Source organism: Ranitomeya imitator, chromosome 1 (genome assembly GCF_032444005.1).
Source record: "Ranitomeya imitator isolate aRanImi1 chromosome 1, aRanImi1.pri, whole genome shotgun sequence".
Lineage (NCBI taxonomy): Eukaryota > Metazoa > Chordata > Amphibia > Anura > Dendrobatidae > Ranitomeya > Ranitomeya imitator.
The window spans coordinates 1,123,387,141-1,123,412,086 of NC_091282.1; the positions used below are offsets into that span (position 1 = coordinate 1,123,387,141).

The 24,946-nt window shown below is 48.9% G+C and overlaps 1 protein-coding gene across 2 annotated transcripts in view; it reads left to right on the top strand.

Moving 5' to 3' along the window:
• The first annotated feature begins 878 nt into the window (after positions 1–878).
• PPAT (phosphoribosyl pyrophosphate amidotransferase) overlaps positions 879–24,946 on the top strand; it is a 38,607-nt gene continuing 14,539 nt past the window's right edge. For both annotated transcript variants that reach the window (XM_069744437.1, XM_069744438.1), the window contains exons 1-4: positions 879–1,204; positions 14,746–14,812; positions 15,192–15,398; positions 19,342–19,454. In XM_069744437.1, coding sequence (XP_069600538.1) covers positions 1,077–1,204; positions 14,746–14,812; positions 15,192–15,398; positions 19,342–19,454 — 515 coding nt within the window. In that variant the 5' untranslated portion in view covers positions 879–1,076. The remainder of the gene's footprint in view (positions 1,205–14,745; positions 14,813–15,191; positions 15,399–19,341; positions 19,455–24,946) is intronic.

Here is a 24,946-nt window from a genome sequence, read left to right on the forward strand (position 1 = left end):
TGCACGGAATTGGCCCAAAAATGCGCGAGACTCCAGAAGTGCTGGCACCCGATCAGTCATGGGCCTTCCAGGACTCGCCGTGCTATAAATCTGCAGCTCGTCAATTCTTTGTGCTTTTTGAGCCATTGAACGAACACGGGAAAACCATAAAAACGCACTAAGGCTACGTTCACATTAGCGTTCTGCCGGGCTGCGTCGGGTGCAGCCGCGGCGACGCATGCGCCCCTATATTTAACATGGGGGCGCACGGACATGCGTTTGCATGTGTTTAGTGATGCATGCGTCTTTTTTGCCGCGTTAGGGCGCAGAGGACGCAGCAAGATGCATTTTTTTTGCGTCCAAAATCCGGCAAAAAGGACGCATGCGTCGCAAAACTATGCGTTTTGGCATGCGTTCTTGTTTGCGTTGTGCGTTGCGTCACCGACGCAGCAGCGCACAACGCAAATGTGAACGTAGCCTAAGAACGCACCATTATTCCTGCCAAGAGATGCCGAATCCTTGAAGAAATGTCTGCAAGCAAATAATATGTGCACACAGACTTGGGGGTTTTGGTGCGTTTTTCTCCTCACTCATTTGAATGGGCGACAAACGCTGTGAGGAGGCAGAAAGTAGCGGCAGATTCCAAAAACGCTTTGGAGATTCAGATCTGTAAGAAAATGTACACGAGATCTCAGAAATCTCATTTACTTTGCGGCTACTGCAAGCGATGAGTGGATTTTGTGGAAAACCGTGATAGAAACGTAATGTGTGAACAAGTCCTATAACGCACCAAACGGCCAGTGTGCGACACCAGCCTCCCGCCTCCATCCCCGGCAGCTCTCAGCCCCGCCCCCGCCCCTGGCTCCTCCTCCCGTGTCCGCCCCTGGCTCCTCCTCCTGTGTCAGCCCCGCACATGGCCTCCGTACTCTGTACACTTCTCCCCTGAGCGCTCCCGGTGCGGCCGCGTCTCCCTATCTCGTCCCTCGGACACACGGTGCAGTCCGCCGCCCTCCTCCGTACAGCGCCCCCCGGTCCGGCCTGCTGAGACCCCCGCCCAGGAAGTGTTTGCTGCCGCGGGGACTCCACGTGTGCGCACCATGGAGCTGGAGGAGCTGGGGATCCGGGAGGAGTGCGGGGTGTTCGGCTGCCTGGCCTCCGGGGTCTGGCCCACAGAGCTGGACGTGCCGCATGTGATCACGCTGGGGCTGGTGGGCTTACAGCACAGGTGAGTGTGGGGGCGCCGTGCCTGCAGCCCCTATTGGAAGCCTTTTCTCCTGCTTTGGGGGGAGGTTGTGGTGTGGGGGTCCTCAGGTGGTGTGGGGGTCCTCGGGCTGTGGTGTGGGGGTCCTCGGGCTGTGGTGTGGGGGTCCTCGGGCTGTGGTGTGGGGGTCCTCGGGCTGTGGTGTGGGGGTCCTCGGGCTGTGGTGTGGGGGTCCTCGGGCTGTGGTGTGGGGGTCCTCGGGCTGTGGTGTGGGGGTCCTCAGGTGGTGTGGGGGTCCTCAGGTGGTGTGGGGGTCCTCAGGTGGTGTGGGGGTCCTCGGGCTGTGGTGTGGGGGTCCTCAGGTGGTGTGGGGGTCCTCAGGCTGTGGTATGGGGGTCCTCAGGCTGTGGTGTGGGGGTCCTCGGGCTGTGGTGTGGGGGTCCTCGGGCTGTGGTGTGGGGGTCCTCGGGCTGTGGTGTGGGGGTCCTCGGGCTGTGGTGTGGGGGTCCTCAGGTGGTGTGGGGGTCCTCGGGCTGTGGTGTGGGGGTCCTCGGGCTGTGGTGTGGGGGTCCTCGGGCTGTGGTGTGGGGGTCCTCAGGTGGTGTGGGGGTCCTCGGGCTATGGTGTGGGGGTCCTCGGGCTGTGGTGTGGGGGTCCTCAGGTGGTGTGGGGGTCCTCAGGCTGTGGTATGGGGGTCCTCAGGCTGTGGTGTGGGGGTCCTCGGGCTGTGGTGTGGGGGTCCTCGGGCTGTGGTGTGGGGGTCCTCGGGTGGTGGTGTGGGGGTCCTCGGGTTGTGGTGTGGGGGTCCTCGGGTTGTGGTGTGGGGGTCCTCGGGCTGTGGTGTGGGGGTCCTCGGGTTGTGGTGTGGGGGTCCTCGGGCTGTGGTGTGGGGGTCCTCAGGTGGTGTGGGGGTCCTCGGGCTGTGGTGTGGGGGTCCTCGGCTTGTGGTGTGGGGGTCCTCGGGCTGTGGTGTGGGGGTCCTCGGGCTGTGGTGTGGGGGTCCTCGGGTTGTGGTGTGGGGGTCCTCGGGTTGTGGTGTGGGGGTCCTCGGGTGGTGGTGTGGGGGTCCTCGGGTGGTGGTGTGGGGGTCCTCGGGTGGTGGTGTGGGGGTCCTCGGGTTGTGGTGTGGGGGTCCTCAGGTGGTGTGGGGGTCCTCAGGTGGTGTGGGGGTCCTCGTCTTGTGGTGTGGGGGTCCTCGTCTTGTGGTGTGGGGGTCCTCGGGCTGTGGTGTGGGGGTCCTCGGGCTGTGGTGTGGGGGTCCTCGGGCTGTGGTGTGGGGGTCCTCGGGCTGTGGTGTGGGGGTCCTCGGGCTGTGGTGTGGGGGTCCTCAGGTGGTGTGGGGGTCCTCGGGCTGTGGTGTGGGGGTCCTCGGGCTGTGGTGTGGGGGTCCTCGGGCTGTGGTGTGGGGGTCCTCGGGCTATGGTGTGGGGGTCCTCGGGCTGTGGTGTGGGGGTCCTCAGGTGGTGTGGGGGTCCTCAGGCTGTGGTATGGGGGTCCTCAGGCTGTGGTGTGGGGGTCCTCGGGCTGTGGTGTGGGGGTCCTCGGGCTGTGGTGTGGGGGTCCTCGGGCGGTGGTGTGGGGGTCCTCGGGTTGTGGTGTGGGGGTCCTCGGGTTGTGGTGTGGGGGTCCTCGGGCTGTGGTGTGGGGGTCCTCGGGTTGTGGTGTGGGGGTCCTCGGGCTGTGGTGTGGGGGTCCTCAGGTGGTGTGGGGGTCCTCGGGCTGTGGTGTGGGGGTCCTCGGCTTGTGGTGTGGGGGTCCTCGGGCTGTGGTGTGGGGGTCCTCGGGCTGTGGTGTGGGGGTCCTCGGGTTGTGGTGTGGGGGTCCTCGGGTTGTGGTGTGGGGGTCCTCGGGTGGTGGTGTGGGGGTCCTCGGGTTGTGGTGTGGGGGTCCTCGGGTGGTGGTGTGGGGGTCCTCGGGTTGTGGTGTGGGGGTCCTCAGGTGGTGTGGGGGTCCTCAGGTGGTGTGGGGGTCCTCGTCTTGTGGTGTGGGGGTCCTCAGGCTGTGGTGTGGGGGTCCTCGGGTTGTGGTGTGGGGGTCCTCGGGTTGTGGTGTGGGGGTCCTCAGGTGGTGTGGGGGTCCTCAGGTGGTGTGGGGGTCCTCAGGCTGTGGTGTGGGGGTCCTCAGGCTGTGGTGTGGGGGTCCTCGGGTTGTGGTGTGGGGGTCCTCGGGTTGTGGTGTGGGGGTCCTCGGGTTGTGGTGTGGGGGTCCTCGGGTTGTGGTGTGGGGGTCCTCGGGCTGTGGTGTGGGGGTCCTCGGGCTGTGGTGTGGGGGTCCTCGGGCTGTGGTGTGGGGGTCCTCGGGCTGTGGTGTGGGGGTCCTCGGGCTGTGGTGTGGGGGTCCTCGGGCTGTGGTGTGGGGGTCCTCGGGCTGTGGTGTGGGGGTCCTCGGGCTGTGGTGTGGGGGTCCTCGGGCTGTGGTGTGGGGGTCCTCGGGCTGTGGTTGCTTGTACTGTGATGGATCTACAGTGATGAAACCACCCCCAATGTTAGTAATCCGGTGTATTTCCTGCCCCCTGGGGCGATGGTGGGCATCAGATGGTCGCCCACCATTGTTAGTGATGCATGACGGTGGGGACTGGCTCCTGCCCCTATAGGTGGGTTTGCATCCTCCTATATGGGACTTTCTCTCTTTGCTGCTTTATTGGTGATGAAAGTGTTAACTCTCACCCTACAGATTGTTCTCATGTAAGTGTTGGAGGAACAGAGAACGTTATAATCTGCGGCTCGTCCTCAAACTTTTCCTTTTCCTGAAACTTTTGACCTTTTCTGTCCTCGCTGTGCTGGTCGTGGTTTGTGACCTCTCACCATTGGCGGCTAATAAATCCCCCAAATCCTGCTGGCTGCACACCACTTCTGATGGGAAGATCCTGTTTTTTTTGTAGTTTGACCTTCAGTTGCCCATCCCGATTATTCGTTGCCGTCCTTGTGTTATGGCCATTGAGCAGAGCCACAGTCCTGGCCACGACCCCCAGCACCCCCATTGCCTCCTTTTTGTCCTGCAGAGAAAATGGCCGGGGGTCGGTCAGTCCCTACTGTACAGAACCTGTTGTTGTGTCAGGGATACCTTCTGCATCCCGATGGCGGCCTGCGTTGGCCCGGTGGCCTCCCGATGGCGTCCAGCGTTGGCCCGGCCGTGTATCCGGCCATTACTGGGCACATCCCTTCCTCTGAGTGTCTTAACCTGCAGGGGCCATTTGTACTTGTGGAGATTTCTGGTTACAATGTTCACCACCTACTGTGACCAACAACAAGGAGCTGACCTTCCTGCTCTCCCAGAATTAGAAGGAGCCTTGGCTTCCAATTCCAGAGAGAGGTGTAAATGAGGCAGAGAACAGGACCCCTGGGGGTGGGGGGTTGTCTACTTACAAACTGGTGCTTTACCCCTTTATCTGCTGCTTTACTAAACTTTGTAAATACTGTTCTGTTTTCAGAGATCTTGGGTTATGTTCACATGCAGCGCATGTTTGCTGTATATGTTTGTTTTTTTTTACAGTAAAGCTTTAAAATGCAGGTTACATGATTTGTCTACAGGAAAGTTAGTTAATGGCTGTGTCCACCTCCTTTTGACTTACAAAAATGTCATGGTGATCTATGCGATCTAATGTTTAGACTGTAAATTACACGGTATCAAAACACGACCATTTATGAAAATGGTTCATTCCATGTGCTACATTGTCTAGTTTAACCCCTTCATGACCCAGCCTATTTTGACCTTAATGACCTTGCCGTTTTTTGCAATTCTGACCAGTGTCCCTTTATGAGGTAATAACTCAAGAACACTTCAACGGATCTTAGCGATTCTGAGATTTTTTTCGTGACATATTGGGCTTCATGTTAGTGGTAAATTTAGGTCGATATTTTTTGCGTTTATTTCTGGAAAAAAACGGAAATTTGGCGAAAATTTTGCAATTTTCAAATTTTGAATTTTTATTCTGTTAAACCAGAGAGTTATGTGACACAATAGTTAATAAATAACATTTCCCACATGTCTACTTTACATCAGCACAATTTTGAAAACAAATTTCTTTTTTTGCTAGGAAGTTATAAGGGTTAAAATTTGACCAGCGATTTCTCATTTTTACAACGAAATTTACAAAACCATTTTTTTTTAGGGACCAATTCACATTTGAAGTCAGTTTGAGGGGTCTATATGGCTGAAAAAACCCAAAAGTGACACCATTCTAAAAACTGCACCCCTCAAGGTGCACAAAACCGCATTCAAGAAGTTTATTAACCCTTCAGGTGCTTCACAGCAGCAGAAGTGATATGGAAGGAAAAAATGAACATTTAACTTTTTAGTCACAAAAATGAACTTTTAGCAGCAATTTTTTTTATTTTCCCAAGGGCAAAAGGATAAACTGGACACCGAAGGTTGTTGTACAATTTGTCCTGAGTACGTCGATACCCCATATGATGGGGGAACCACTGTTTGGGCGCACGGCAGGGCTCGGAAGGGAAGGAGCGCCATTTGACTTTTTCAATGAAAAATTGGCTCCAATCTTTAGCGGACACCATGTCACGTTTGGAGAGCCCCCGTGTGCCTAAACATTGGAGCTCCCCCACAAATGACCCCATTTTGGAAACTAGACCCCCCAAGGAACTCATCTAGATGTGTGATGAGCACTTCTAACCCCTAAGTGCTTCACAGAAGTTTATAACGCAGAGCCATGAAAATAAAAAATGATTTTTCTTTCCTCAAATTATTTTTTAGCCCACAATTTTTTATTTTCACAAGGGTAACAGGAGAAATTGGACCCCAAAAGATGTTGCCCAGTTTGTCATGAGTACGCTGATGCCCAATATGTGGGGGTAAACCACAGTTTAGGACACGTCGGGGCTCAGAAGGGTAGTAGTGAGGTTTTGAAATGCAGACTTTGATGGAATGGTCTGCGAGCCCCTGATGTGCCTAAACAGTAGAAACACCACACAAGTGACTCCATTTTGGATACTAGACCCCCCAAGCAACTTCTCTAGATATGTGGTGAGCACTTTGTACCCCCAAGTGCTTCACAGAATTTTATAACGCAGAACCGTTTTTCCCCACAAAAATATTTTAGCCCCCATTTTTTTTTTTTTCCAAGGGTAACAGGAGAAATTAGACCCCCAAAATTGTTGTACAATTTTTCCTGAGTACGCTTATGCCCCATATGTTTGGGTAAACCACTGTTTGGGCACACGTCGGGGCTCGGAAGGGAGGGAGCACCATTTGACTTTTTGAATGCAAGATTGGCTGGACTCAATGGTGGCGCCATGTTGCGTTTGGAGACCCCTGATGTGCCTAAACAGTGGAAACCCCTCAATTCTAACTCCAACACTAACCCCAACACACCCCTAATCCCTAACCACCAACACACAACCAACCCTAATCCCAACCATAACCCTAACCACAAGCCTAACCTCAACACAGATGACAGGCTCTATGTGAATGTTAATGAGGGCTGAGTATTCCATCATCAAGACCACGACTTGACCTTCTTATCCCCTGATGATTTCCTTTGCTTGGAATGAAACATGTAAGGAGGTGGTCTGGAACGGGAAAGGTCTATGGAGTTATGCATCGATTTGCTGGATCTTTTGATTGAATGGTGGAGTGCATCTCCTGATGTGTGTCACATATTTTGAGCAAAACTATACTGGCACAAGTAGCAGCATTTCTATATATATATATATATTCAGCCATTTTGCTGAGTTTGGATAAAAGATATGCTAGCTGAATAAGCAGTTGTGAATTGGAGAGCATCATTCTGCTTTGAGTACTATTACTGTATATACTCAAGTATAAGCCGAGATTTTCAGCCCATTTTTTTGGGCTGAAAGTCCCCCTCTCGGCTTATACTAGAGTCATACTCAGGGGTCGGCAGGGGAGGGGGCGCGGGGACTGTCTATTTATACTCACCTACTCCTGGCGCGGTCCCTGGCTTCCCCGGCAGCTCTTCCTGTACCGACCGGTCACATGGTACCTCTCATTACAGTAATGAATATGCAGCTCCACCTCCCATAGGGGTGGAGCCACATAATCATTACTGTAATGAGCGGTAACGGTGACCGCTCAGTACAGGGAGAAGCTGCAGCGCCGGGGAAGCAGGGACACCGGGCAAGGAGCAGGTGAGTATAACGGGAGGGGAGCGCTGCGCGATATTCACCTGCTCCTCGTTCCAGCTGCTGCTCCGTCTTCAGCAGTGACACTCAGGTCAGAGGGCGCGGTGACGTGGTTAGTGCGCGCCCTCTGCCTGACCATCAGTGCAGAAGACGTTGAAGATGGAGCGGCGCCGGAACAAAGTCAGGTGAATATTGGAAGTGCCGGGGGCCTGAGCGGCGGAGAGGTGAGTATGTGATTTTTTTTTTTATTTAGTTTTTTTTTATCGCAGCAACAGCAAATGGGGCAAGTCTCTATATGGAGCATCTTATGGGGCCATAACGTTTGTGCAGCACTATATGGGGCAAGTGTCTGTATGGAGCATCTTGTGGGGCCATAACATTTGTGCAGCATTATATGGCGCAAATATCTTTATGGAGCATCTTATGGGGCCATAATCAACATTTGTGCAGCATTATATTGGGAAAATGTGTCTATGGAGCATCTTATGGGGCCATAATTAACCCTTATGCAGGATTATATGGGGCATCTTTTTGATATGGAGCATCTTATGGGTCCATCATAAACTGTATGGAGCATTATATGGGGCTCATGATTCAATAACTCTTAACCTACTGATGTCTCAATTAATTTTACTTTTATTGGTATCTTTTTATTTTTGACATTTACCAGTAGTTGCTGCATTTTCCACCCTAGGCTTATACTCGAGTCAATAAGTTTTCCCAGTTCTTTGTGGCAAAATTAGGGTGGCAAAATTAGGGTGGTCGGCTTATACTCGAGTATATACGGTATCTTGATTTCTTTTAACTATTAGATACCGTGTATACTCAAGTATAAGCCGACCCGAGTATAAGCCGACTCCGCCCCCCCCCCCCCCCTAATTTTGCCACAAAAAACTGGGAAAACTTGACTCAAGTATAAGCCTAGGGTAGAAAATGCAGCAGCTACCGGTGAATTTCAAAAATAAAAATAGATGCTCCATACCGTTCATTATTGCCCCATAGATGCTCCATATAAAGCTGTGCCACATATAATGCTCTGCACCGTTCATTATGGCCCCATAGATGCTCCATAGAAATCTGTGCCATATAGAATGCTCTGCACCGTTCATTATGGCCCCATAGATGCTCCACATAAAGCTGTGCCATATAGAATGCACTGCACCGTTCATTATTGCCCCATAGATGCTCCATATAAAGCTGTGCCATATAGAATGCTCTGCACCGTTCATTATTGCCCCATAGATGCTCCATATAAAGCTGTGCCATATAGAATGCTCTGCACCGTTCATTATTGCCCCATAGATGCTCCATATAAAGCTGTGCCATATAGAATGCTCTGCACCGTTCATTATGGCCCCATAGATGCTCCATATAAAGCTGTGCCATATAGAATGCTCTGCACCGTTCATTATTGCCCCATAGATGCTCCATATAAAGCTGTGCCATATAGAATGCTCTGCACCGTTCATTATGGCCCCATAGATGCTCCATATAAAGCTGTGCCATATAGAATGCTCTGCACCGTTCATTATTGCCCCATAGATGCTCCATATAAAGCTGTGCCATATAGAATGCTCTGCACCGTTCATTATGGCCCCATAGATGCTCCATATAAAGCTGTGCCATATAGAATGCTCTGCACCGTTCATTATTGCCCCATAGATGCTCCATATAAAGCTGTGCCATATAGAATGCTCTGCACCGTTCATTATGGCCCCATAGATGCTCCATATAAAGCTGTGCCATATAGAATGCTCTGCACTGTTCATTATGGCCCCATAGATGCTCCATATAAAGCTGTGCCATATAGAATGCTCTGCACCGTTCATTATTGCCCCATAGATGCTCCATATAAAGCTGTGCCATATAGAATGCTCTGCACCGTTCATTATGGCCCCATAGATGCTCCATATAAAGCTGTGCCATATAGAATGCTCTGCACCGTTCATTATTGCCCCATAGATGCTCCATATAAAGCTGTGCCATATAGAATGCTCTGCACCGTTCATGATTGCCCCATAGATGCTCCATATAAAGCTGTGCCATATAGAATGCTCTGCACCGTTTATTATGGCCCCATAGATGCTCCACATAAAGCTGTGCCATATAGAATGCTCTGCACCGTTCATTATGGCCCCATAGATGCTCCATAGAAAGCTGTGCCATGTATAATGCTCTGCACCATTGGTTATTGCCCCATAGATGCTCCATATAAAGCTGTGCAATATATAATGCTGCTGCAATAAAAAAAAATCACATACTCGCCTCTCTTCGCTTAGGACGCCGGCGCTTTCAATATTTACCTGCTCCTCGTGCGGCTCCGTCTCCAGCACTGACGCTCAGCAGAGGGCACGCACTGACTACGTCACCGCGCCCTCTGACCTGAGCGTCACTCCATGGGAGGTGGGGCCGCATATTCATGACTGTAATGAGCGGTACCATGTGACCGCTCAATACAGGAAGAATCTGCAGCGCTGGAAGAAGTCGGGCCTGCAGGGACCGCCCCGGGAGCAGGTAAGTATAGCTAGACAGCCCCCGCTCCCCCTCCCCTGCCGACCCCGGGTATGACTCGAGTATAAGCCGAGAGGGGGACTTTCAGCCCAAAAAAATGGGCTGAAAATCTCGGCTTATACTCGAGTATATACGGTAATTGTGTGACCAACTGTTGGTAATACACATGTTCGTCTATGTATGTTGTCATGTCATTTTAATAGATATATATTAAATGTTATGTTTTAGGTCCCTTTAGTGTGCTATTTATCTTGAATTTGTGGGTACCCCCCCCCCTTTTTTTTTTTTTCTTAGAGGTTGTGGGCATTCTTTGCGTCTGGAGGAGAGAAGGTTTTTCCACCAACATAGAAGAGGATTCTTTACTGTTAGGGCAGTGAGGATATGGAATTGCTTGCCTGAGGAGGTGGTGATGGCGAACTCAGTCGAGGGGTTCAAGAGAGGCCTGGATGTCTTCCTGGAGCAGAACAATATTGTATCATACAATTATTAGGTTCTGTAGAAGGACGTAGATCTGGGTATTTATTATGATGGAATATAGGCTGAACTGGATGGACAAATGTCTTTTTTCGGCCTTACTAACTATGTTACTATGTTACTATGTTACTTGTTGGCCTTCAACCCTATGCTTATTTCTAACCTCAACACACCCCTTACCCTAATCTTAACCCTAATTCCCACCGTAACTCTAGTTCCAGCCCTAAGCCTATGTGCCCACGTTGCGGATTCGTGTGCGGATTTTTCCACACCGTTTTTGAAAAATCCGCAGGTAAAACGCACTGCATTTAGCTCGGATTTCCAGTGTGTTTTGTGCGGATTTTACCTGCGGATTCCTATTGAGGAGCAGGTGTAAAACGCTGCGGAATCAGCACAAAGAATTGACATGTTGCGGGAAAATACAACGCAGCGTTTCTGCACGGTATTTTCCTCACCATGGACACAGCGGATTTGGTTTTCCATAGGTTTACATGGTACTGTAAACGTGATGGGAAAACTGCCAAGAATCCGCAGCGGCCAATCCGCAGCGGCCAATCCGCAGCGGCCAATCCGCAGCGGCCAATCCGCAGCGGCCAATCCGCAGCGGCCAATCCGCAGCGGCCAATCCGCAGCGGCCAATCCGCAGCGGCCAATCCGCAGCGGCCAATCCGCAGCGGCCAATCCGCAGCGGCCAATCCGCAGCGGCCAATCCGCAGCGGCCAATCCGCAGCGGCCAATCCGCAGCGGCCAATCCGCAGCGGCCAATCCGCAGCGGCCAATCCGCAGCGGCCAATCCGCAGCGGCCAATCCGCAGCGGCCAATCCGCTGCTGATCCACAGCCAAATCCGCATCGTGTGCACATAGCCTAATTCTAACCCTAATTGCAACCCTTAAGGTACCGTCACTCAGCAACTTTACAACGAGAACGACAACGATCCATGACGTTGCAGCGTCCTGGATAGCGATCTTGTTGTGTTTGACACGCAGCAGCGATCTGGATCCCGCTGTGCCATCGCTGGTCGTAGCTAGAAGGCCAGAACTTTATTTGGTCGTCTGGTCGGCATGTATCGTCATGTTTGACATCCTAAGTAACGATGCCAGCAATGTTTTACATGGAGCTAACAACCAACGAGAACAATAAGTGAGTCGCCGTTACGTCACTGGATCGCTCCTGCATCGTTCTGGAGTTACTTTGACGTCTCTACAGCGACCTAAACAGCGATCGGCTCGTTGTCTATATCTATGCATCGTCGCTGAGTGTGACGGTACCTTAACCCTAGTTCTGATCCTAACCCTAGTGGAAAAATAAAAATAAATATATTTTATTTATTTCATTATTTTCCCTTCTTATGAGGGTGATAAGGGGGGGGCGCTTTATTTACCCTTTTTTTTTTTTTGATCACTGTGATGGGTTATATCACAGCGATCAAAATGTATCTGTAACGAATCTGCTGGCCAGCAGATTCGGCGGGCGCACTGCGCATGTGCCCGCCATTTTGGAAGATAGCGGCACCCATCTTAGACGATGGACGGACGTGTTACAGAACCCCCAACACCAAGAATATGCTATGCAGTATATATTATGTATAATAGGTTCCATGTGAAATGCATCAGTCCACAGGCTGCGCCCCTGGGCAGAGGGGACAAGATATCCCCCTTCTGTCCTCCCCCACCTTTGTAATTCCCCCAGTAAATATCAGCAGGCTCCGGCCCCCTGCGGCTATTGTAATGTATGTCTGGCCTGCTTTTTTTTTGTTGCTGGCGATTAACCCTCGGGCTTCCACCAGATCTTTTAATGTAGTCCTCTTTAACTTCTGGTAGTTGTCTTCCATTCATTCCTTTCCTACTGTAGAAGGGGTATCACATCCCGCTGTCTGCCACCAGTGTAACGGGGTCTACTGTGCTGTAGTACCTCTTTCAGCACCCCCCGTGTTTCAGGAGGTCTACTCTGCTTTTGCTGGATTCTGAATGAAGGACACTGGCTGGAATTCCTTGATTCCGTGAGAGCATATAAAAGCTAACTGCTACGCCACGTATTTCCAGTCTAAAAGAACACACTTTATTCACAGCACACAGAATATATAACACAGATACACAGAGCAGGCCAATAGAAAAAGCAGGCCAGACATACATTACAATAGCCGCAGGGGGCCGGAACCTGCTGATATTTACTGTGAGAATTACAAAGGGGGGAAGACAGAAGGGGGATATCTTGTCCCCTCTGCCCAGGGGCGCAGCCTGTGGACTGATGCATTTCACATGGAACCTATTATACATAATATATACTGCATAGCATATTCTTGGTGCTGGGGGTTCTGTAACAGACACCGGGAGGGTCCCCCGGAACTCCAGCGGTACGGAGGGTGGGATCGGACAGCGGGAGAGAAGGGCAGCGGAGCACAAAACGGAGGGGAGGAAAGACTGAGAGCGGCGGCAGATCACCGCTGTGAGTCGTGAAGGGGGCAGATCGCGGTTTCCAGCCATGGCCGATGATATTACAGCATCGGCCATGGCTGGATTGTAATATTTCACCAAGTTTCATGGGTGAAATATTACAAATTGCTCTGACTGGCTGTTTCACTTTCAACAGCCAATCAGAGCGATCGTAGCCACGAACCTTTGCCCTCATTGTGAGCTGGAGGACGTCGTACTTTAGTCATTGAAATGTTTCTAGATGAGCCGAGGTATGTGTATAGAATCATAGAATGGTAGAGTTGGCAGGGACCTCCTAGGTCATCTGGTCCAACCCCCTGCTCAATGCCGGATTCACTAAACAGTCACAGACAGTTGTCTGTCCAGCCTCTGTTTGAAGACTTCCATTGAAGGAGAACTCACCACCTCTTACCCTGTCAAAGTTTTTTCTAATATCTAATCTGTGACTCCTCCCATTCAGTTTCTTCCCATTGCTTCTAGTCTTTCCTTGTGCAAATGAGAATAAAGATGATCCCAATGTGACAGCCCTGGAGATATTTGTGGACCGCTATTAAGTCTCCTCTCAGTCTTCTTTTTTGCAACCTAAACATTCCCAGATCCTGTTACCGTTCCTCATAGGACATGGTTTTCATACCGGTCACCATTCTGGTCGCTCTTTGAACTTGCTCCTCTTTGTTGATGTGTTTTTTTAAATGTATAAATCACGGGCGGCTGGGCGTGAGCAGTGTGAATTCCTGGTATACTTTGAGCCTCCATTATAAGTCCCTGGCCTTGAGGACTCCTTCAGACTTGGTGACCTGCAGCGGGTGGGTCAGGGCATGGTAGGACATATTTTTCACTTGTTCGGGAGGTCATACCAGTTCATATTTCTTCCTCACCAGTTGCTCTGAACCTGATTGGCTTCTATGAATACAACAGACATTACCGCACAGACTAGTATTAACTAGTGTCACCACATGGCTTCTGGGCTAGGTCGCCCCTTTTAATGGATTATAGGTCATAGTGACTTAAAGGGAAACATTCAGCTAACTCTTCCTGCCCGAGCCACATGCAGAATGGATCCGACACCGGTTGCGTTTTTACTCTTAAATGCTGCGTTATTTCAGAGAAAATGTATTTATATAAGTGACTGTGAGCTATAGTACATGGGAAGTCGCCACCCGCTCCACCATGATTGACAGGTCTCCTGATGTTTTATATACGGGATCAGGGAGAAGCTGCCGCCCATGTGAGGTTCACAGTTAAACCTTGCGTGTCTGCAATAATGCAGCCAGGATTCATGCTGCCCGTGGTTTGGGCAGCACCCGATAGCTGACGGGGTTCCCTAAACTCAAGGCAAATAACATGTACACAACCAGGCGAGTGATGAAATAATTTGCCACAATTTCACTATTAACTAAAATGTATCCGAATATCTGAATTAAAACTATAAACTCCAGAAAAATAATTGCAATAACCTCTAGCTCTTACACAATTAACTCAAGCAATTTTATCTTTGGTCTAATAAAGGGCCATGATGAAAAACATATAGAAAAGGGAGGAAGGGGCAGGAGCGCTCCCCGATGATCTGCAGACGGCCATGCCGCACAATGCTGCCCATCTTGTCGCTTCTCATACACCAGTCAGGACACTTGGTAAAACCTGGATCTGACCGTTACTGGGGGTCGTTTGAACACCCCCTTTACAAGCTAATCCCCCCCCCACCAGCCCAATGTTCCAGCAAGTTAGTGAATGTTGTCAGCGAAAGGAAAACTTAGTTATCGATATAAAAGTAGTTGGCGGCACCATTAATGGTTCTGGTGAGATGGCCGACCGTTTCTGGCTGTGTTGTGGATGGGATGGGGGAGGGATGAAGACTGAACATTTAGAAATTATGAAAAAGTTAGTCTCTTTATATGATTGCAGAAGCATTGTCCTCACTTGATGGATATTTATGTATTGACTTTGTAATATGTTCCTTTCTAAAAATTATAAGCAAAAAAAAAAATCTAAAATAAAATTGTCAGTTGTGGAGTAGGCCTAACGCCAATCAATTTTAATTTCCACCAGGGGACAAGAAAGTGCTGGCATTGTGACGAGCGATGGAGCCGCGGTGCCAACATATAGAGTACACAAGGTAAGCTTTGCCGAATCTCACTGATCCGATAATTTTGGCTTTTCCTTAGGACAGGCCATTAATATCAATCATGGAAGTCTCCTTCAATGATGGTATTGGTGCGAACCGTGTTTCTGTTCCTTGACGAGCAGGATCGGCCTTGCAGGGACCACAGGCAGAATGTAGATGTACCTTGTTACAGTAGTCTGTATTCGGTGTCTCCGCCAGTCACAATATGGTGAGGAGCGGTGGACGCTGCTCGCGGCACCTGCCAGGATACTTTATAGAAGGATCATTATTCCCATTCCTCATGATCAGTCTGATTAATAAGCCACACACTAAACCTCCGGGAATACTTGTAAGTGACTAACGTTGACCAATTTTCTTCTCCTCCCTTAAGGGCATGGGTCTGGTCAACCACGTGTTCAGTGAGGAAAGTCTGAAGAAGCTGAACATGAGTAGTTTGGGAATTGGCCACACAAGATATTCTACATCTGGAAATTCTGCGCTAGAAAACTGCCAGCCATTTGTGGTTGAGACGCTACATGGAAAGATCGCGGTAGCTCATAACGGGGAGCTAGTAAATGCCAGCCGGCTCAAGAGAAAGGTAAGATGATGTGAGCCCCCGTACATGTATAATACTCGCACGGTACCTATAGTGTCCCTGTCAGCACAATAATGGGGTGCTGCGGTAATCGGAGGCCTGACATCAGGTCTGCTGAGTACAGAAGGCTAATACAGAAGCGCTGCTATCAAAGTTTTTATCCTCTTAATATATAGCGATCACCATCTTAAAATTGCTCATTCTGCCTTTCTCCCAAGTAACTTTTTTCTGCTCTGTGTAGAAACAGGAAGTCTCTTGTCCCTGCATTTATCATTCCCTATTCGACCCCTGACACAACTGCTCCCTCCTCACCCTTCCAGGGTCTTTTGCAGTGACTTATAACTTGTGCAGGGAAAATTGACCTCCTGTTTCTACATGAAGATGTTAATCATGTGATGTCATAGGCTTAATGGAAAAGGAGAAGAATTACCTGGGTAGAAGGGTAAAATTAGCAATTGTAAGTACAAAGTGTTGTATAATATGATTGTAATATATTAAGAGGATGATAATGTTGATGGGAGGAGGAGGAATGCTTCTGTAAACCCTGTCCATGGGTCTAACATTTTGCCTGGCAGTAAAGTACCCACTGATGCAATACACGAACCTACATAAATAGTGCATTATTCAAAGGATCCCACACTTGTGTCCCCTCTCAGGACCAGCATATGTTGTAAAAAATATTCCTTGTGTAGCCTCATTCTCACTTCCCATGTTAAAGATGAAGATGATGTGTGCTCACTAAAACGGTACCAATGAAAACTTCAGCTTCTCATGCGAAAAAAAATCTTGGAACACTAATTATGAAAAAAAGTATGGAGGAACTAAAACCATAGATTTGGCATGTCTTCAGACTGCCTTAATTTATCACAGTGGCACATTAGCCCACCTTCCCCCTTCTTACCACATTTTTGTGCATAGTTCAGCACGGTGGCTCAGTGGTTAGCACTGTTGCTTTGCCTCTCTGGATTCACATCCCCCTCACTCCATGGACCAGATCTGCAGGAGTTTGTATGTTTGCCCCATGTTTTAGTGCTCTGGTTTCCTCCCACACTCCAAAGACATACCTATGGGGAATTTAGATTGTGAGCCTCAATGGGGACAGCGATGTCTGTAAAGTGCTGTGGAATTAATGGCGTTATATACATAAGCATAATGAACAATTATAGATGGACATTCAGAGCATTTAAGGCTACTTTCACATTGCCGTCGGTACGGGGCCGTCGGCCCGACGTACCAACGGACGTTGTGCAAGATAGTGCACAACGTGGGCAGCGGATGCAGTTTTCAGACGCATCCGATGCCCATTATGAGTTCCGGGGAGGAGGCGGCGGAGTTTCGGCCGCGCATGTGCCGTCGAGAATGGCGGACGCGTTGCACAAAAAAAAAACGTTACATTGAAAGTTTTTTTGTGACGACGGTCCGCCAATTACCGACACATCCAGTGCACGACGTATGGAACGTGTGTCCATACGTCGCGATGCGTCGGTAATACAAGTCTATGTGCAAAATACGCATCCTGCGGGCAACTTTCCAGGATGCGTTTTTTGCACCGAACGACACATTGCAACGTCGTAATTGCCATGGATCTGCCATAGAAAGTCTTGAGACCTTGGAAATAACGAGTCTTATCTAACCACCTTGAAAAGCTGCGGTACAGATGTAATTTCTCGGAATGCAGTTAATTGTAGTCGAGGCTGCTTTAGTCAAAAGGGCAATACTTTAGGAAATGCTCAAGGTCTACTTTCTGTTAACTGTTTACAGGAGTAGAGAGAGATGTGAGGTTGCTTCTTATAGGGCCGCGGACATTGCATACCCCTCATTTTTTGCACAGGCTTGTCAATAGTGGTGGCTTTGTCTGGTTCTGTATCTGTCATTCATGGGTGCCCATCGGCAGGGGTCCCGGATCGAAGACCACTACATATCAAACATTGATGGCCTATCCGTTAAGGGGTTCTCCAGCACAAGTACAGCCATCTGTGTGTCTAGAGGTGGGTTTCTTCCTTTAGGCTGTGGCTACATGAAGACCAAGGCTGGGACTCAAGTCATATTGTCAAAGATCAGTATGTGTCGCTGCTACACATTAGCATAAGGCAAGTTAGGAAGTTTCATTGTGACCTGAAGTTACCACAATGAGCAAGTTGGGGCCAGTTAGATTTTTCTTTTGTTACTTTCTTGTTTCCTTTGCTGCGACGACATAATTGGGTTGCACAAATGGCCATGTATGACTGCACGACCTTATCGCATCCCACTCCCCTATATAAGTAATACCCTTGTCTAATATGTTACATCATCCTTGGAAATGTCCTTAATTATCTGATCCGTGGACACAATGTGACTTCCAGATGAGCGAATTGAGCGTGGCGAGACGTATGCTTGTTACATTTGATGTGTTCATTATGTCTTCCTGTACTGCTGTGTTACGGACCTCGGGGGGTTGTCACCTATGTCCGGTGGTGATATATTCTGGTGCAGAACGTATAGCTGCTCTACTTTAAGATTAAGATCCTTCATGACTAACATGGTGATTTAGCCTAGCAGCCATGTGTTTTGCATATATTGAATGGGGAAATGAGAAATTATTTTTCAGAAAAGGGGCATATGAGGGCACGTAGTGTGGCTCCATGACATCTCTGTAGCTGATAAAAAGGCATATCAGGTCAGCAGACCCCCATACGCACGCGTAAGATGGGGAACAAAAACCACCTCCTCCACCCTTTTTAGGCTGCGTGCCCATGATGAGTATTGCTAGCGTTCTGTACACATCGTATTTCCTCTGCGTCCCAAATGCTGTTGTGCAGTGGATGAGATTAGTAGAAATCTCATGCCCACCACTGTGCTTTTTTTTTCTTTAACCCGTGGTAAGGGACTCCAAGCCACAGCATGTCAAAAAAAAAAAAAAGCCGCCCACATGCATTGTAAGTTTATGCAGCTGTTTACAGCCTGGTTTAACCTAATAATTAAAAAAGTGAGTTTCACACTTCCTGAGCTTTGATAACCACCAGGCAAGGTAAAGCAGACAGCTGTGGCCTGATATTATCAGGCTGAGAAGATCCCTGGTTATTGGGCCCTTCCCAGCCTAAAAATGCAATAATCCACCAAATCCTTAGTAGTCTGAAAAAGGATAACTAAAAGATAAAATTAAAGACGATAGTCATCAATTTATTACCCAAAATTCACAGCACTGGCGTCTGTGAATAGCAGTAAAGTGACTGCTATTCACAGGTGCCGTGTAGTGATGTCAACCCTCATCATCGTCGCCTGGTCTTGCTGAGTGCAGGGAGACTTAATGGCTCGGAGTCGTCACGCCTGTGAATGGTGGTCACTTTACTGCTATTCACATACGCCGAAGACCGAATCGAGGAATATGGACTGTACACAAGTACTGCAATAGCAATGAATCACTGCCTGTATGCCGGCTCTAATCCACGCTCTCCCTCCTACTTCCGCTCTCACTGAACTGCCCCCAGAGGAGAGTGCCGAGCATCGCGTCTGTATAACACCTGATGGTGATGTGGCCGGCCAATCACAGTACAGAATTATTGTATGGCAGGCAATCCCTGCATGTTTATTGGCTAACAGCGGGGAAACATGTGGGCGGGGACTCGAGCGCCCGCGATACCTGATGAATAACCAGCGTACCCAGCACACCAATGCTCGGTCGAGTTGCAAGTGCGCGATCATCACTAGTTCTGCTAGTCTGTTCTGAGCCGTAAACCTGGTGAATGGCCTGTTCTCTCGGTTCTTCCGCAAACACTGCATCTGTAATGTCATGTAGTCTCGTGTATAAGGATATTCCTTACGGCTCTTTGTTTTATAACTGTATGGTGCTGTGAGCCGGACTCGCTGCTTTTGCTTTTTCATGGTTTCTGGTATCTACAGTAAGTGCCCCCATGTTGAGGTCTGTGTGTTATGGGTGTAGCCTGATGGGACTTGTGCTTCTCCACAGTTGATGCGGCACGGCGTTGGTCTGTCCACCAGCTCGGACAGTGAACTGATCACACAGCTCCTGGCCTTCACGCCGCCTACGGAAGAAGACCACTCCGCAGATTGGGTGGCAAGGTAAAGTATTGTTTGCGTTGTTAGAAGGGGGGCTCATTTTTGAGTCGTTGACAATGTGAGCGTGCCTGTCTCGCCTCATGACTGGAGATTATATATGGTTAAAAAATCATGGCGCTGTGTTCAAGAGACTGCTCCACCAAGTGTTCAGCACTTTCTAATCTGAAAAACTGTTAATACTTATCTTTTTTTTTTTTTTCTTTTAATCAGAATTTTTATTTAACCCACTTTATTTAGTTTTCCATTCTCTTTTTTTTCAATCTGGAAGAGAGAACAGTAAGATATTGACAGTTACAGCTTAGTTCCAGACAGTAATGGCATTTGTGTATATAATGTCAATTAATCAAAAAAAAAAAAAAAAAAAAAAAAAGAGGGAAGAAGCCAGCACTGCTTATGGTCAGAACGCAATAACTGAAGTGCAATTGCACATAAATTCTAACTGTATTTTAAATATGAGACATTTAGCAAACAATTGATCAATTCTTTGAGCTACCCCGCCACTTCACGGCAATCTCATAATGGGGCAGTCCTAATCTTCGTATTTTTTTTTTTTTGTTTAAATAGTTTTTTATTGAAAGCAAATGTGAACAATACAATTTATGCATTTTCCAGTATTTTGCAAAATTTTAACATTTTCCAAGCCCCCAACAATCCCAACAAAACCTAACCCCCCCCCCCTCCCCTGACAGCTCATACCCAGTTATACTTTTGTTACCAGTATTGATGGTTCTTTGAGCCATTTGACTCACTTATGTCCGCTTGTTCCTCTAGCACTCTCTTCCTTTCAGAGGCCCTCATCCTCCCATTTCCCATAACTACTCATCCTAGCTCGAGCCACGGAGACCACATTTTGTCAAATGTTTCTATTTTCCCACGTCTTTTATAGACCCCCTTTTCCAAATTGAGACCATATTTAACATAATTCAGGAATTCACCCCTTGTAGGCGGTTCCTCTTTGATCCAGTTCCTTGCTATTACCTTCCTTGCCATATATAATAGCCTAGCTATTGCTATCTTCCAGGTGTTATCCACTCTGATTTCCTCTACATGTCCCAGTATACACACTATCGGATCCCTCGGCACTCTGCATTTATACGCCCCTTCCACACGGCTCATTACCACCAACCAGAAAGCAACCAGTCTTGGACATGTCCACATCATGTGGTATATTCCTGCATTCTCAGTCCCACATCTCGGGCATTCGGAGTCAGCACGCAACCCCGCTCTGTGCAACACTTCCGGTGATTTATAGACTCTGTGTAAGATGTACAGCTGCGATAGTCTGTACGGCTCACTCAGTGACACTCGTGGAACCCACTCCAACACCGACTCCCAGGTTTCATCCTCCATTGGGCCTAAATCTCTTTCCCATGTCGCTCTCGCTTTTAAAGGGAAGTCTAGCAAATGTGCATGTAGAAGGTCCTTATAAAGGGTGGTAATGACTCCCCTTGTGGACCCTTCCCCACACACGTATTCCAGAACTATGTCCTCCTGGATCTCAATACCACCACCCTTGTTCTGAGCTTTAAAAGCATGTTTCATCTGAGCATATTGATATTCCCCAGTCGATCTCAGTCCAAACTCCCCTTGCAGCTGCGAAAAGGACTTTAATCCTTGTTGTTGAATTATCTGAGCCACCAAGTGGATTCCTTTGGCCTGCCACTCCGCCAGCACTCCAAGGGCCGCAAACTCAACCAAATTATTATTAAACCATATCGGTGTAAATTTAGTCAGCCCCGTGACCCCCCGAATCTGTCGCAGTCTGGTCCATAATTTATATATCAAAAACATAGTTGGGTATAATTTCCCCAATGCAACCAAGGAACCATCCTCCAGACACTGCGCTACCGGTCGTCGGTCCGTCATCCCCTCCATCAAGTGCTGTACCGCACTGGAAGACGCCTCCCGCGCCCAGCCCTTCAAATGTTGGCTCTGGGCTGCAAGAAAATATAACTCAGGATTAGGTAAAGCCAATCCTCCATCTTCCTTGGGTCGCTGAAGCGTCTCCAGGCGAATACGTGGGCACCGCCTCCCCCATATCAGACTTCTAAATAGAGCATTAATCTGCCGGAATTTCCCACGTGGAATCCAAACTGGCGCATTATGTAGGACGTAGAGTAATTTGGGCATCACAACCATTTTAATGAGATTAACCCTACCTACCACCGATAAGTGTAATTTATTCCACGCATCCACTTTTGCTTTAAGAGCGCCCATGAGAGGTGTCAAATTCCTATATAAAAACTCTAACTGGCATCGAGATCCATATTCCCAGGTATTTGAAAAGGGATACTACCTTAAGCCGCCCCTCTCCCAATGGCTCACTTCTACTCTCCTCCACCTCATCCACCTCAAAGAGGACCGATTTATCCCAGTTTATCCTCAATCCCGATAAGTCTCCAAATTTCCCAACGATCTCGATAGCCCCCTTCAAGGCTTCATCCGGGTCCGCCAGGAACAGTAAGATGTCATCTGCATATAATGCAATCTTCTCCTCCACACTCCCATATCTGAACCCAGGGACCTCATCCGATTGCCGGATCTTGGCGGCCAGTGGCTCCACAGCTAAGGCAAACAGAAGGGGCGACAGTGGGCAACCCTGCCTCGTACCTCTGGCCAGCTTTATAGGCTGAGAAAGCTCCCCATTCACTCTAATTCTAGCTGTTGGTAGTGAGTATAACAGTTGAGTCCACGCCACAAATTGCGGGCCAATACCCATACATTTCAACACCCGCCAGAGATATCCCCACTCCACACTGTCAAACGCCTTATGGGCATCCAAGGATGCAATAACCCTTCGGCCACAATTGTCAGACTTCAGCTGCAAGTTCATATGCAGCCTCCGCAGATTAACCGCTGTAGATCTGTCAGGCATAAAACCAGATTGATCCGGATGTACAAGGTTAGCAATGACGCTGGACAAACGGGTAGCTAACACCTTGGCCAAGAGCTTGACATCGATGGTTAACAGAGAGATTGGCCGATATGACTCAGGCTTCCCCAGATCCTTACCCTCCTTCGGAATAACCACTATATTAGCCTCCCTCATAGATGCTGGGAGAAACCCTTGGCATCCAGCCTCCTCCAGTACTAACTTTAATCTGGGAATCAGCACTTCCTCCAAACTTTTATAGATTTCGGCTGGTAACCCATCAACCCCAGGTGCCTTCCCATTGGCCATAGACTTCAGCGCCCGACTCAGTTCCTCCTCGGTGATAGGGGCATCGAGGCTCACCCTATCCTCCTCACTCAATTTCGGAAGACCCAGACTCTCAAGGAAAGTCTCCGTTTCTCCGGCTGACTCATTGACCTTGGAGGAATATAAGTCCGCGTAAAAGTCCGCAAAGACCTTTATAATATCCGGTGTTTCAGATACCCTGCTCCCCCCATCCGAAACCAACGAGTGTACATACGAGGTACTACGCTGAGCCGCGGCTACCACCGATAGCATGTGTCCAACTGTCTCTCCCTCCTGAAAATAAGCCACCCTCTGAAACTCCCGCTTCCTTTCAGCTTTCCCCAGCAGAATCTTTTCCATACAATTTTGCGCTGTTCTCAATCTTTTCTCTGCCTCGGAAGTCCCCAGCACAACCATCTCGTCCTCCGCGGCTTTCAGCTCCTCCAACGCCACTCTCTCCGCTTCCCTCGTCTTCCTCTTACACCTACTAATGTCTCTAAATAGTAACCCTCTCAGGTACGCTTTCATTGCATCCCAAACGGTTAGAGCATCTGTACTCCCATCATTTAACGCAAAGAATTCCGTCACCTCCTTCCCTATACCGTCCAAGTCAATGCTCTGTAACCAGTTAGGATGGATCTTCCATTCTCTCCCGCTTGCCGTCCGTGTCCCCAACAACCTAACCTCTACCTCAATTGGACTATGATCCGAAAGGGCCCTCGGCAGATAACGCACCTCCCCCACCATTGTGTCCAACAGGCGATTACCCAGTCCCATATCAATTCTGGATAGCGTAGCATGAGCCGGTGAATAGCACGAGTATCCTCTCTCCCCAACATGTCTGACTCTCCATAGATCAATCATGCCTAATTCACGCACATAGGTTCCAAATGTTGTAGTGTGCCCCTCCGACCTATTCTGGGTGTTCTTATTTTTATCCCAAAAGTCATCACATATATTGTTCAAATCCCCAATAATTAAGATTGGCAGTGGTTCCCATCGTCCCACCCTCTCCAATACCTCCCTGATCTTCTTACTTGAATATGGAGGTGGAATATACATTGCCGCAACACACAATCTCACTCCATACAATATACATTGTATCACCACATACTGACCCTCAGCATCCACGCATACTTTCACCTCTTCATATTGCACTCCCACCGGCACCAACACTGACACACCTCTTGAGTACGTCGAAAAGGTAGAATGATACCCCTTCTGTATCCAACGTCTATTCAGTACGTCCACTTTCTCCTGTATCAAGTGCGTCTCTAGCAAGCATATCATAGAAGCCCGTTGATCCTTCGCATATTGCAAGCTCGCAGCTCTCCTAGACTTATCCGCCAGGCCTCTCACATTCCAGCTCAATATCTTAAAGCGGTCCCCTATTATGTGACTCATCATCTTTAGTTGTGTCGTTACTCCCGGTTCTGAGCTGTCTAACTTCCCTTCCCACCCTCACCCCACTCCCCCCTCCCCCACACCCCCCAATACTATACATTCTGCCTCTTATCAAGAGTGGGGCACCATCACCCATTGCGAACACTCTTGTTAACGTAACCTTCTCCTTCCGCCTCCCGCTACCGTTTATAACAGAATTCGGCGCAATTCTTAGAAGAACAATATAATTGAACCTGTATTGTATTACAACTGCAAGAAACTAAATAAACTTTTAGTACGCTGCACACCCTTCCTCCCTCGTACTTCGCCGCCGCATCAGCACTCCCAGTGCTTTCCCTGAGTAATACCCAACTCCACCCTCCAACCTTCACATTTCAATTACCAGTGTACTGTCAATCAATCTCTTTTTTTCCCCCCTTTTTGAAAGATTTAAGATATCTCCCGACCAACCCGCCTCACATTTTCAATCTCCTTTCCCTTTAAGTTTTTTAGCGTTAAGATCTATCCACTGGGTAGCGTCCTCCGGCGTCTGGAAAAAGTGAATCTTATCCAACGCTACCACTCTCAGTCGTGCCAGAAACATCATGGAGTACTGCACTCCCAGTTCTCTCAGCCGTCTCTTGATACCCGTGAACATCATCCGTTGTTTCTGTACCAGGGCGGAATAGTCAGGGTAAATAGCAATTCTTTGACCTCCAATTGTCAGATCCGTCATGTCTCTAGCCTTCCTCAGGATAATGTCTCTGTCTCTGTAGTTTAGGATTTTGGCAAGCACGGTACGGGGACTTGCTCCAGGGACAGGTGGTTTCGGTGGGACCCTGTGGGCTCTCTCTACCGCAAATACTTTTGTCAGTGCTGCATCACCAAAGGTCTCAAGGAGCCAGCTTTCAATATACTCCGTGGGATTCCTCCC